Source organism: Eupeodes corollae, chromosome 1 (assembly GCF_945859685.1).
Source record: "Eupeodes corollae chromosome 1, idEupCoro1.1, whole genome shotgun sequence".
Lineage (NCBI taxonomy): Eukaryota > Metazoa > Arthropoda > Insecta > Diptera > Syrphidae > Eupeodes > Eupeodes corollae.
In genome coordinates, this window is record NC_079147.1 from 291813948 (window position 1) to 291827760 (window position 13813).

At 32.8% G+C, this 13813-nt stretch overlaps 1 protein-coding gene across 1 annotated transcript in view; it reads left to right on the forward strand.

Moving 5' to 3' along the window:
• Window positions 1–3592: 3592 nt before the first annotated feature.
• The window catches only part of LOC129951381 (uncharacterized), a 127040-nt gene continuing 116819 nt past the window's right edge, over window positions 3593–13813 (forward strand). The window contains exons 1-4 of the mRNA XM_056063504.1: window positions 3593–3653; window positions 5141–5312; window positions 11345–11493; window positions 12681–12851. Coding sequence (XP_055919479.1) covers window positions 3593–3653; window positions 5141–5312; window positions 11345–11493; window positions 12681–12851 — 553 coding nt within the window. The remainder of the gene's footprint in view (window positions 3654–5140; window positions 5313–11344; window positions 11494–12680; window positions 12852–13813) is intronic.

A 13813-nucleotide genomic window follows, 5' to 3' on the forward strand; every position in this document is an offset into this window, starting at 1 on the left:
ACAATTTTGAAATACAAAAGACCCTTGAGATGAGCAAAGTTTGCTTTGATTTTAATACGAAACAATATTCACAACTTATCATATTTACTGTCACTATTTTGTGATACTGTAATTTGTAAAAGAAATACTGTTTCTGTCCTTAAAAGCCTCGAAAGCCCTTAAAATATGAGTAAAATACTAATTAGAGGGTTAAATTATAATTCATTCACATGCCAATAACTGAGATTTAGTAACATCATAATACCGGAAGCCTTATTTCTGTAATTCATGTACATTTGGCCATTAGACGGTAATTAAGCAATGTCTGCTTTTTCTGATATCTCTGTGTCATTATTTGACTCCTAAAATGTCTTTAATTCTAAATTATTGATATTGATATCCAATTTGTAATTTAGTGACGTATATTTGAGGCGATGATAGTGGGGTGATATTAATCTACACAGGATTATGTGAAGTAATTTATTTGAGACTGTAAATTAGTGAAACACCGATATCAGAGTAAAATCTCGAGTTTTTTGTATTTTAAAACATAAATTCAAAATAGTATTCGTCTACTGCGTAACTGAGTGGCATGATGTTATTCATCGCAAATGTAATTCATTGACGTCAATTCTTTAACTTAAACCGTTATTTGTAGATTTTTGTTTCTCAATTTCTTACAAGTGCCCAAGTTATCTTAACCTTGCAATTTTAAAAGTCAAATTTATATTTTAACAAAGAAATTTAAAAATAATACTAAATTTAAAATAAATTTCTACCGCCTCGAGTCCCTAGCTAGATGTTCCGAGGTCTTCATCTACTGCTCTGTCCTGTGGGTGTGGATTCGAAGACGTTCCGGGCCAGCCATCTTAGTCGTTGGACTTTTATCCTTCTGGCTAAGTTGCTGTGCAGCCCGTACAGGTCGTCGTTCCATCTTCCCCTCCACTCCCCTTCTATGCATACGGGACCGTAGATCACACGAAGAACTTTACTTTCGAAACTATACAAGGTGCTTTCATCCGCTTTTGTCCATGCTTCTGCACCGTAGAGCAGGACGGGGATGATGAGGGTCTTATAAAGCTTCCTTAGCCTAAAGTAACAGCGGTTAGTAAGAGGAGCCTAGGTAGACGAATTCCTTGACTGCCTCAAAGTTATATCTGTCGATGGTAACGTTTTGACCGAGAAGATCCGTGTCGTAGGTCCTTTCTTTAATGACAGCATGTACTTTGTTTTGCCGTCATTAAACCCTTAACCCATTTTTGACGCCTCTGCCTCAATACACATAAGAGCGCCATTGATATCATTCTTAGTTCTTCCAGTTGTGTCAATGTTATCGGCATATCCTAGCAATTGGACAAACTTTTGAAAGATAGTTGCATGACAGCGCATCACCTTGTCTAAAGCCGTTTTTGATATCGAAAGGTTCTGTTGAGTTGTTTAAAACTTATGGAACAGCGTACATTTTTTTCATGGTCATCCCACACAAACGGACGAGTTTGGCACGGATGCCTAACTAGACAAGGCTCTATACAGCTCGTCCCTGTAGATGCTGTCGTATGCGGCTTTGAAATCGATAAAAAGATGGTAGGTGTCGATTTGGTCTTCTTGGGTTTTTTCCAGAATCTGCCGTTATGTCAAATATTTGAGCGACTGTGGAATTTTCTGGTCTAAGACCACACTGATAAGGACCTATCAAGTGGTTGACGATAGGCTTTATTCATTCACAATTTACATATTACGGCACAGAAGATTTTTAAGCGATGTTAAGTAGAATGATACGTTTATAGTTGGTGCATTTTGGAGGGACTCCTTTTTTCAGGATCGGGCCGTAATATGTAAAGCACGTCAGAAGAGGCTTTTCTGATTGCATCTTGGCAATGTTCCCACTGGTTCTCGATATATTTTGATGGCATATGATATATTGTGACATCGTCAAACTTGTTACTCGTTTGAAGAAGGATCTGGCGATCTCTTGCGATTGTAGCCATTTGACGTTGTATCTTCTCCCACCATCTCACTGTTTTGCCTTGGGTCTTGAAACCTGAAAGGCTACAACGAGATAGTGGTCCGAGTCGATGTAAGCTACTCGGATGGTTTGGACATCCATGATGCTAGAAGCATTGTTAGCTACCATCGCAATATACTCAATCTACAAGTTCCTTTGTGGATGTTGAAGTGTAGGAAACGCGTACTGGCTATCATGACGTTTCACCCCGCAGCAAAGTCAATTAGCCTGAATCCGTTGTCGGAAGAGTTGTCGTGCAGGCTGCTTTTCCCGATTAGTCCACCTAAGATGTGTTCCCATAATAGCTTAGCATTTAAATCGCTCAGTGCAATTTTGAAAAGAAGAACATATCCTTGGTGTTGTCATCCTTCTATTCTGCGGGGGCGTGCGCGCATATCAGGCTAATGTTTCTGAATTTAGCCAAAGTGCGACTTTATATCATGATAACATTACATATCTGATAAGATGGTACAATTCTTCAAGAAATAACACGTTCAGGAAATATTCATTTGAAATTCCAAACTGTATAATTAAAATTATTACTTAATTAATGTCAAAAATTGCATTTTTGAATGTGGGGTAACCTTAATATTTTGCTTTTCAAAATTAAACTCTTTATTTAAAAACCCTTTGGAATTAGAGTTTAGATTGTAACAAACTTGAAACCAAGCAAATGGTGAATAGACGATTTCGCATATATTCCACTGAGACACATACATAAAAGTCTAACTTAAAGCCTAACTTAATAAAAAGAAAACGATACAATATATAAAGTTTTTAATATTTGCAGATTGTTTATCTCTTTAAAGCATTAAATTAAAAATCATCTGTCAGTTAACGACTTTGTCAGATGGTGTTAGCAAACCAATCTTTTAACTTCAAAATGATCCTTTAATATAATCAAACAAAAAAATGAAATAAAACTTACCATCATGTCATTCAATATTGACAAATTGTTGAGCCTAATCTTAAATTAAATCTTTCTCGATTACCAATTCAACCGATATTATTCAATAATCCAAATCGATATATTATGCTTTTTATTCACAAAAATCATTCATTTTGAAATCATAGTGAAGAGAGGCTCACCATCAACATCGCACACAAAAAAAAACCTTAAAAGCAAAGCAAATCTTAATGCTCTGTTAGCTTTTCATTATTTCGAACCCTATCCTTGCTGTCACCAAATATCTCCAAAATCATAAATTTTCACAAAAACGATATCTCAAGTAACAACACTATACATCGCTACATCTCTAAACCATCAAAATATCAACCATAAGCTAAAGCTGCTAACGCTAAGGAGGCCTATCAATTTATCAGCCTTTCAAAGCTCATCAAATTGCTACCATCATCCTGCCACAAACGCGAGATTGAAAGAAACTGAAATTCATCATGTATCCTTGTGACATGAAATATTCCATTTTTGGAGAGTATGGTATATAAGGAATATATAGTTGATGATGGTTTGTAAAGAGGTTATTCTAGTATTCAAGCAACAACAACCAGGAAGCCTTTCTCTGCACCACGTCATGACTATTCAATAATTCACAAGGGATATGTTTTCTGGCTTAAAGGACAACACACGAGAAAAAAATACAACAAAAAATGACCCATTCGATAAGAGACGATGGATATTATAACATGACACACCAGTTTATCCTTGCACGTATATAAGCTATAATGTAGAGGTACAGTCATATAGGACGAGTACGTATACCGCAGACAAAAAAAAAGGATATCAAATAAAATGGATTCGCCATCTTAAACATTCTGAATGATTGGCATCAGGTTGCCTATTTGCCATGTCATTTGTCATTTGGTATTTCTCATGCCATTCGGAAGGACATTTTCCTCCATATAGAGGGGACCTTAACCCAAACCCGATGTTGCAATGTGTGTTCCGGATTTCCGTATGAAAAATCACCTAAACCGCATGTGTGTTAGTAGCATCTATATGCTTTTTGTGGTATTCATGTGCCTAATGTCTGCTATTTCCGTCTTTGGCTATCGCTGAGAATCGTCCTTGTAGTCTGGAGCTTGTTGTACATATATGATGTCGACCTATATGACGTACTTTACATAATAAGTGACAACAAAAGTGTTGCCTGAACGTGGAAAGATAAGAAAACCCCTGCCCCATACACTCTTCAATCTTCAAGGACTTTCACGTCGAATGGAAGAAATCTTCTTCATTCTTAACACGAATATGAAGCTGGACTGTTGTATATCGTGCGTTCAAGAAGAAGAGAAAAGCCTTGTTTTTTTTTTTTTTTGTTATCCTTTCGAGTCTGAGATCCTGAGATGTGCAGATGAAATAGAAATTCCTTGAGAACGACTAAAGTTTGAATTATGCTGTGGCTATGTTTCCTTCCTGTGAAGAAGTTTCTTCCTTATTCGATTTTTGAAATTCTGGTATAGATATATATGAGTTCGGTGGCGGTGGTATTTGGGTATGGGTAATTCTATTTTATCCTTCCACACCCCGTTCGTCGTCGTAGTCGCGCCTTGCCACGCCCGTACCTACTCGTACATATCTCAAGCTTTTCTTCATCTTCAGCTCCTTTATACTTCAAAGCTTGATGGTGAATCCTTTTCGTTTATAAATATGTTCTATAACCTCAAAATTTCCTTATATTGTATATACATACATACACGTATATAAATCTTCAATAGTTGGTTATACATATTTATATGGATATAGGATATTTTATATTATATCGAAGAATGTGTATCCTTTTTTGGTTGGGAAAAATGCTTGCTTCTAAATCTACCATAAATCCATCTTAGAGATGCTACCGCCTTGATAGAATGGAATGTAATTTATTTCAGGCATTTTACTTGGGGTTTTTGCAAGTCCAATTATTTAAGATAGAAGAATATAACATATATACCTATCTACCTAAATTCGTACATATTCGACTTTTTGTTGGCTCTTTTATCTTATAGAAAATTATTTTCCATTTAGCAAAGTTCTAAGGAAGGTTTACCTATCCAATTCGTCGAAAACTAAAAGGACTTTCTACAAAATCATCATAGAAAATTATATAAAAGACCTCTCTCTAACTTTGTAGTATTTAAAATTTAATTTGATAGATTTTGTGTTTTTGTTATAATAAAATTATTAATTATTTTGTTGTTGTTTTTGTTTTTCAGAACAAATCATTTCGGAGCATTTGGGTAAAACAGCTGAATTGCCATGTCCTGTGAACACGGAAAGTTGCGGTGCACTGCATTCGATCAACTGGTTCAAAGGTGATACACGAATTGCAGCTGTGCTGCTGGATGATAGCAATATAACTAGTGTCTCAGAAGGCTATAAAGATAGGTAAGTTGATTTGACTAATTTGATTTTTTTAAACAATTTGAATAGATACTTTTTTTCACCGGTTTTTAGTTATTTAATTTTCAATGGAAAACATATTATTTTTGAACAAACAAAGGGTGATTCATCATGAGGTTTGATTTTTATTAAATTCTACATTTGAAAGTGAATTTGACGTAAAATTCACTGCATTTATTTTTTAAAAACGACATTTATAATAAAAAGTTGGGCCCGGCTACGTCTGCGAAGTCATCGTTTAAGAAAGTCCAGTTGTCGGGAATCGTTGGAGTATAGGACTGGTATTTTACAAACTACAGGAATAATTTTGGCTTCCAAAGAGTCAATCGTAGTTGACTTGTTCCTGTAGACTTGAGGCTTTACGCATCCTTAGAGAAAATAGTAGTTCAAATGAATTGCCAACAAGTTAATTCTTTCATTTTCTGTGTGGCTCGCAGCTCACCCAAAACCATTGGCTTAAATGTCAGAAAGGTTAGGTTTTGAAAATCCAACCTCACCTAATCAAACACAATTTTTGAATAGTATTGAATTTAAAAAATCATAAATTAAAAACAGTTCAGGAAAATTGGATGCGAAAATCGCTTTACTTCGAAAAAATTGTGACAAAGCTGAATTCAAGTGGATAGTTTTATTTTTAGATCCCTTTATTTTGGATCATTTCAGTTGGCATGAAATGGGTCAAGCACACATTACTCATGCTCTGAAGTCTGAAGTTGTAGGTACACATTGTGGCTCATGTAATTCCACCAAATTTGTTTGTACGGTTAAAAGATTTGTCAGAACATTTATTTTTATGTAGTGAAAACAAACTTATTTTTGTTTTAAGGATATTAGAGTAGAAAGCTTTGGACTTTTTTCCGTTATTGGAAATATATTTTTTTGTTTGACACGCTTTTTTAGTACTCTTAAAAACCTTTAAAATTAGCCCGTAACCATTGACACCTTGATCATCCCCCTTTTAAATTTTTGCTTCAATTCAAAATATAAGGAATTTTTAGGAATTAAGACAGGTTTTTTAAAGGTTCTTTTGCAGTGAAAACATATATATTTTTTTTTTAAATGCAAGAATTGTTTTTAAGAATTCTTACGTACAAGAAACTTATATTATAATTTTTTTTAAATTATAAGTTTCAACGAAAAGCCTTAAATTTGATAGTTTCGAAAAGTCTTTTACAAATTATGATTTATCTCTTAAAAATAAGTAATACAAATCATTTTTGAATGTGTTTCTAATCCATGCTATGTCAATATGACCAATTTCTTCGTTAAACTCCCTAAATGACCTTCAAACTGATTCATTTATACCATAATTTGTCCTATGTTTAGGCTGAAAAAGAAGATATATTTCTCTCAATGGTCTAATCGGGGCATAAATGCAAATTAACGATAAAAGAGACTTTTTATATGGTAACATAAAACACTTTCTACTATATCATGATAATAGGTCTTAGAGGTGTAAGAGATTTTAGACCCAGAAGATTACGTTGAGCTTGAGATCCTCGACAAAAATTCCAGCGCATTTTACAAAAGACATATTTTGTGAAACGATTCTGAACTTTCTCAATTCTATCCGAAAACGTTTGTTGGAAAGGATTCCATATGACATCAGCATACTCAAGTGATGATCTAACTAATGAGTTATACAAAGATGTAGTGCATAGGGATACGAAAAGTCAGTTGAGTTTGTTTTAATAAAACCAATCATAGAGTTGGCTTTAGCAACAACAGCATCCATGTGCGTAACAAATGTAAACTTGGAATCAAATCCTTTATTGTAGCAGTTCTCTGAAAAGGGGTACGCGTACGATTAAGAGAATACGCAGACTCACAAGTTCTGAGTTTCGTAGAAGTAGAGATAGCAAGGCATTTCCTTACATTTAAGTTTTTATTGGCTTATAAAAATAATAATAAGTTCAAACATTATTTGCTTATTTTAACAACAAGTCTATTGGTTTGGCATAAAAGCAGTCTACCAGACTGACTTTTTTAAATACTTATTTAAATTTTGATTATTAATTACGTAGATACACATATTTTTCTTTCTTGTTTCAAAAATTTTCGTTTACAATGCAATTTCGATATTTAAATGCTTTTCTAGTGAAATTAACAAGTATTTCCCAGCCACATGATCCATTTAAAATTTTAGCACTTCCTGTAATTCCAATGACTGATCTCCAAAATACTGCACTAGAAATTCCTTTAAAACGGGACAGACTGCCATAAAATGAAACACATCTTCTCTTTCATAACGGTTCCATAAGGTACATATAATTGGTAACTCTGGTCGGTGTGGTATGAAATTGAGATTCAATAATTCACCCCTTAATCGAAAGATTAGGGGTGATTAGCTAAAAAGTATGGTCTTTCATTTTAGTAGTGTTCCAATTTGCTATAATACAACCGGTACTGCAAATTCTGAGCTTCTTCCATGAATTTATGGTACATACGATTTCCTTTGAATATCTCTTCCGCCACTTCTTAATGTCATCATTTTAGATTTAACCAGGTTGACAGATAGTTTCCAACTCTTACAATAACTTCCTAATCTGTTGATCATAAACTGCATGCCTTCAACTGTCTGAGCGAGAAAAACGATGTCATCTGCAGATAATAACCCTGGAATTTTCGTCTGACGGAGCTCAATTCCACCTTTAACAACATCTTTGATATCATTTATGTATAAGATAAACAGTAGTACGCTAAGAACGCACCCTTGCTTTACTCCTACTGTTTTTTTTTCGAAATCTTCGGAAAGACATTTTTCATCCCAGATCGAGCAGTATTTTTATGGTACAAATCTTTCAATACATTTATCAGTTTTGATGATTTCCCTAACATATTTAATTTATAGAATGGTATGGAGTCAAGGCTGCTTGAAAGTCGACAAAGAAAGCATACCTTACATTAAGTATCAGACAGTTAACCAAACACCAGTTTGATAAATGATAGAGGTCTATTTGTATATTAAACCAATCATAAATGGAATATATGAGACATTGGCTAAACTTTTTGTTTTTACAGATATCATCGATAAAGATTATAAATAAAAGTGGGCCAAATTGTCTACCCTGGGGAACTTACAATTAGAGCATTTTTTAAAACAAGAGCAGGAATGCCATCGCCATGTGATTGAGTTTGAGATTCTGAAGACCATTTAATACACCAAAGAATTCTAATTGTATTTAGCCAATATCTTCTACAGGTCAAAAATCTGAGTTTTGTCAATGTCAGTAGAATTACCCCATCTAGTATTTCGTTGCAGTTGAAATGCCAATTGATTTCCTTTTAGAATTAATGAAACCCCAGAACTGTTTCGGATCACTTTTCAAATATTTAAGCTCAATATTCAAAATATAATTCCTGTGCAAGAATTTGCTGAGAACCATGAATTCTTTACGATGTTTACAATATGTATGTTTGTCATCTAAAGTGTTTGACATTTTATACTTGGCAAATGCTTTTTTTTATTTTTTTTTAAATGAGTTAGCCTTTTGTTATCCCACGGAGGTTTTGAGATTATCTTTTTTGTCCTATAAAGTTCAAATAAGTTAAGAGCTGTATTTAAGATACCCGTGAAACGGTTAAGCATATTCTTCAAATTTAGGTTTAAAAATTCAGTATCAGTCTACATTTTCAAGATCGAGTTCAATGAAGTTTGATTTTAAGACGTTACTTCTTTCATTCACGATTGTATACTAACAATATTTTATCATTTTTGTTTTACTTTTATAATTCAAATCGACTAAAATATAGCAGAAAATATTAAAAAAAAAAATCTGATTTAAAATCTGGTTTTCGAGAAATGAGGTGGTTAGCAACACTAACCCCCATGACTATTGACGAAGAGAAAACTATGATGGATTGTTTATACTTTTTATTATTAATTAATATTTCTTTCACGAAATGAAATTATAAACTTATTAAAAACTTATAACTACTTGGTATGAAAATCTGCAAAACAGGTTTTTCCTTTGCGAAGGGGAACTTTACACGTATTGCACTGCCATATTGTAATCACTGCATTTACTTTTGTGCTACATTTGCAGCATCTTCTAGAAGTACTTCTTTCTGGTTGATGTTGACTGCATTCTAGACGAATTTCCTCTGCGACTGTAGGCTTGTGGCGTTTGATAAATGCAGGTCCAAGAGATGAGGACCTGGAATTTCGTTTTCTGTGTTCTAAACCAGGCCTTTGCTTATGTCTGACATATTCCGGCGCCAGAAGACCCTGGTATAGGCTTCGTCTGAAGTCTTTCAGAGTTAATGGGTTTAGGTCCGTGGGAGAAGAGGCCTGTTCCTTATAAATTAAAAAGGCATTGGCCACACAACAATCAAGGAAATGAAAACAAATCCTGTGCCACCACTTGTGTGATTTTCTATCAAAAGCATAACTTCCTTTGAGCAAATTTATCGACAAAATTCATGTTCGCGTTGTAGTCTTTAACGGCTTCTGGACAGGAAACCTCGTTATAGGAACCATCGCGCTCTCTACGGTTAACTTTACCAACGTTCTTAGGATCATGATAGTTTGACAACATAAATACTGATCTCTTGTCTCATTTCAACAAACTAACTTTTGTCTCACTTATGCTGTAATCGTGTTCGCCTCTGCGTAAATGCCTGTCTTTTTTTAGCTTCGGCAAGAACTTTCTATTTGAATTCACCGTTCCACAGGCGAAAATTTTGTCTTCCTGTAATCTAACTTGTAAAGGATAACTGTTGAAATAATTGTCAAAATAGACTTTATGATTTTTTCCTTTCAAATTTTCACAAAATTTCGTTACAACTTTACCGCCAATCAATGTTAGTTCCCTGCTTACCAGTATAAAAATCGAAATCAAGGCAGTAACCTGACTCTGCACACATCACCATACCTTGTACCCTCGTTTTGTCAGTTTTTTTGGTATGCATTGCTTCAAAAAGTTCCTTCCCTTCATACTCTCATCAATAGCAATTCTTTCTGATGGCTGGTAATTATTTCGAAAATTAGTTCGTAAAATGTCCAGTAGAGGTCTAATTTTATACAGTTTGTCGAAATTTGTGCAGTTTCTGTCAGGCATTACGCTACTGTCATTCACGTGCAAATAATTCAGAAGCCAACTGAATCTATTTAAGCTCGTAAACTTCGAGACATAGCTGTCATGAAAATCAGGTGCTGAAGACCAGTAATCCTTGTAGCTTGGCATTTTTTTAAACCCATCACCAAGTTCAACGCAATGAAAACGTCAAGCTCTTCAGTTGTAGTGGGTGTATAAGGTTTTCCAGATTGAGTTGCGTAAAGGTTAGTTTGAAAACATAAAATGTGTTGTAAATGTTCTGTCCAAAATAGCCAAAATGGTGTAAGAGGGGTAACATTCTCCATGCCCAGAATTTCACCAGATATTCCCACACTTTCCGAAAACTCACCAGTTATATAATTTTTCTTCCACTTTGGAGTTAGTGTCATTGGTCTATTTACATTCCCGGTGTTGGACTCTGTAACATTAGGATTTCGCTGAACTAAGTTCGATAAAAGGAGGTCATCATCGAATTAAAGTCATAATTGGGAACTTCTCCTATCAAATCCCCTAACAAAAGTGGACTTGGCTGATCGTCTCTTTCTTCTCCGTTGTCCTGGTCACTACAAAAAATGTCGTTTCATTAGTTATGAGTATGACTGTTTATACATTTTTGAGCCATAAAATAATTCAATTCCAATGAATGCAACATAAACCCATAGGAAGATTGCAATTGATTGCCAGGAAGAATACTTTGTAGACCAGTGATATTAGCGTATTTTTCAAATTCAAAAATTGAGAAATTTTGTTTTGAAAACCACCAAAAATGTTTCGATTTCTAAAAATATAAAGTTTTATAAAATGAATACCATAAAATACTCATCTCGAAAAGAACTGCCAATATGAATATTTTCGAAGAGACTAAATAGCTCTGTGTCACCCCAAACTATGTGTTAGACTGAATTGTTTTTTAAAGTTACTTCTTATTTTACAATATTTCAAATAATTTTGTATTTTCAGAGTAATAGTGGAGCAATCTCCATTTAAATTAATTATTAAGGACTTGCAAATATCTGACGAAGATATCTACCTATGTGATACAACATTTTTTATACCATTAGAAGCTTGTGATAACTACAATGGATATCGTGTAAAACTTAATGTCTTAGGTAAGTTTACTCTTCTTCTCTTATTTTGTTTATATGTCTTAATTTGCTTGTTACATAATATTTATTTTATTCTTTTATTAATTTAAAAATAAATTTGTTTGCCTTGCATATAAATTAATTTACTTTTTGGTACCTAATCTACCTCTATAATATAATTAACATGCTTGCTTCCTTCCTTCATTGTCTGTCTTCCAAGAAATATTTGTCTTTTTGTTTGTGTGTGTTTACCCTTAAGCTAATACAAAATTTACATTAACAAAATGTATGTTCCTAAATAAAACAAAACAATGAACTCCCATTAAAAAAATAAGAATTCAAAAAATATATATTAAGTTTGTTAAAGATGCCTGCGAAGCCTGTGCCTGCATGAGTTTATTTTCACGCTGAATGTGTATTGTTAGTGCTGCGTGTCACTTCCCCCTCCCCTTTCAGAGAAATAATATCCTTAATATAACAAAATTTAAATAAAAAAAAACATTATTTAAATTCACTTCGCAAAAACACGCAAATATAAATTTTATACTTTTTCGTCCTGAAACAAAATTTTGTAAACTGTATTTCGCTTGTTTGAAATTATTTTTGTAATTTTATTATTTTTTTTCATAAAGTATTTTCAAGTTCTATTCAAAAAATCATTAAATGCTTTTTTTAAGAATATAACCTTTTATCATTATATTTTAATCATTGAAAATGATCATTAAAAAAAGAAAAAAATATTTCCTCCCCCTTCTCAATATGCTCAACTCTCACCACCTGGATTCAAACAAAATAAATTTAAAAAATAAAAACTTAAAAAATACCCAACAAACATGCTTAAAAAAACTAACAAAAAAAATATCATGTCAATGTAAATGTTAACAAAACAAAAATATTTAAAAAAATAAAACCGTAGAAAACATTGGTAAATGAAATTTATTTATTATATTTACAATTGTTTTTTGTTTTTTTTATTTAAATTTTATTTTTATTTACAATTTTTTGATTTTCCAAAACATCTTCACAGACTAATCGATGTATTTTCTTTCTATTTTTGTTTATTTTCTTTTTCAAAATCCACATAACAAAATAAAAAAAAAAACAACAAATTAATTAAAATCAAATTAATGATTTAATAAAAATAATTTAATAAATAATTATAAAACTGAAAACAAAATAAAAATTAAAATCAAAATAAAAATAAAAATCAGTGCCACCAACCGAGGTTGTGATAATTGATGAGAAAGGAGATCGCATTGAGAACGGAACTGTTCTTGGACCGCTACAGGAAGGACATACACTTAGATCGACGTGTATTGTGAAAAAAACAAGACCACAGCCAAGCGTTGGATGGTTTAGAGGAAATAAGCGATTAACAACACGTAAGTAGTTTTTTAATTGAATAGAATTTTAATTTAAAAAGATATAAATACATTTTAATTTTATTATTGTCAATGCTGCTAAAATCTGGTTTGAGTATGTAATCCATTAGGAAAATAAGACTTCAGTATTAGGCTTGCCATTAAAGTCACAAAAAAATAGAAATTTCATATTTGGATTAAAAATGTATCAAGTTGGTAACAAAAAAATGCAATCATCACCTTGAATGCAAGCCTAGTGACTCTTCTACCAATTTTTTGTGCATAGTATGACAAGAATAGAATTCACCTTACCAACCAATTTGAGATTTGACTTTTCCAAGAAGAAAGTTTCTTTGCAAAAATGTTTACGATAAAATCTTGAAGCTAGGTACTTTCGTAGGGTAAAATAGGACAAGGAGTAGCAATCAATTTTTTTTTAGATATGTTTGGAGTTATTTTATTTTAAGATATTGAAATAAATCCAATTTTCAAAGTGTAATAAAAGAAAATGGTTTCCTTGTCTACAGTGCGTAATTATTATAATAAGTTCAAACAAGGGGGTTGCAGTTTATAAGCGTCAGAAAGCTCGCAGCAACCTAAAATTTGTAATGAAATATCAAAATTTGGCGGTACCAAATTGAAAGTTGGTCTGGGCAATGACATTTTATTTGGGATTTTTTATGTTTTTTTTAGTGATATTTCTTACGATGTTTCCTTTTTTGGTTTTATGTTATTTAATGACTTGGGTTACATATTGGTGGGTGATAAAACAAAAGAAACGACAAAAATCATAATCGTAGTAATGCCTAGCATAATTGTTACAAAGGACTATGTCATGAAACCCAAATTCAAAATTAAAAATTGTTTAGGACAAATTTTTACAATAGTTTTTTACTTGGGAATTTTGAAATTGGCTTTGGTTTTTGTGGCGTTCTTTTTATTTTTTTGGAGCTTTGTTACAAAATTTTAGAATTTGGAAGTTA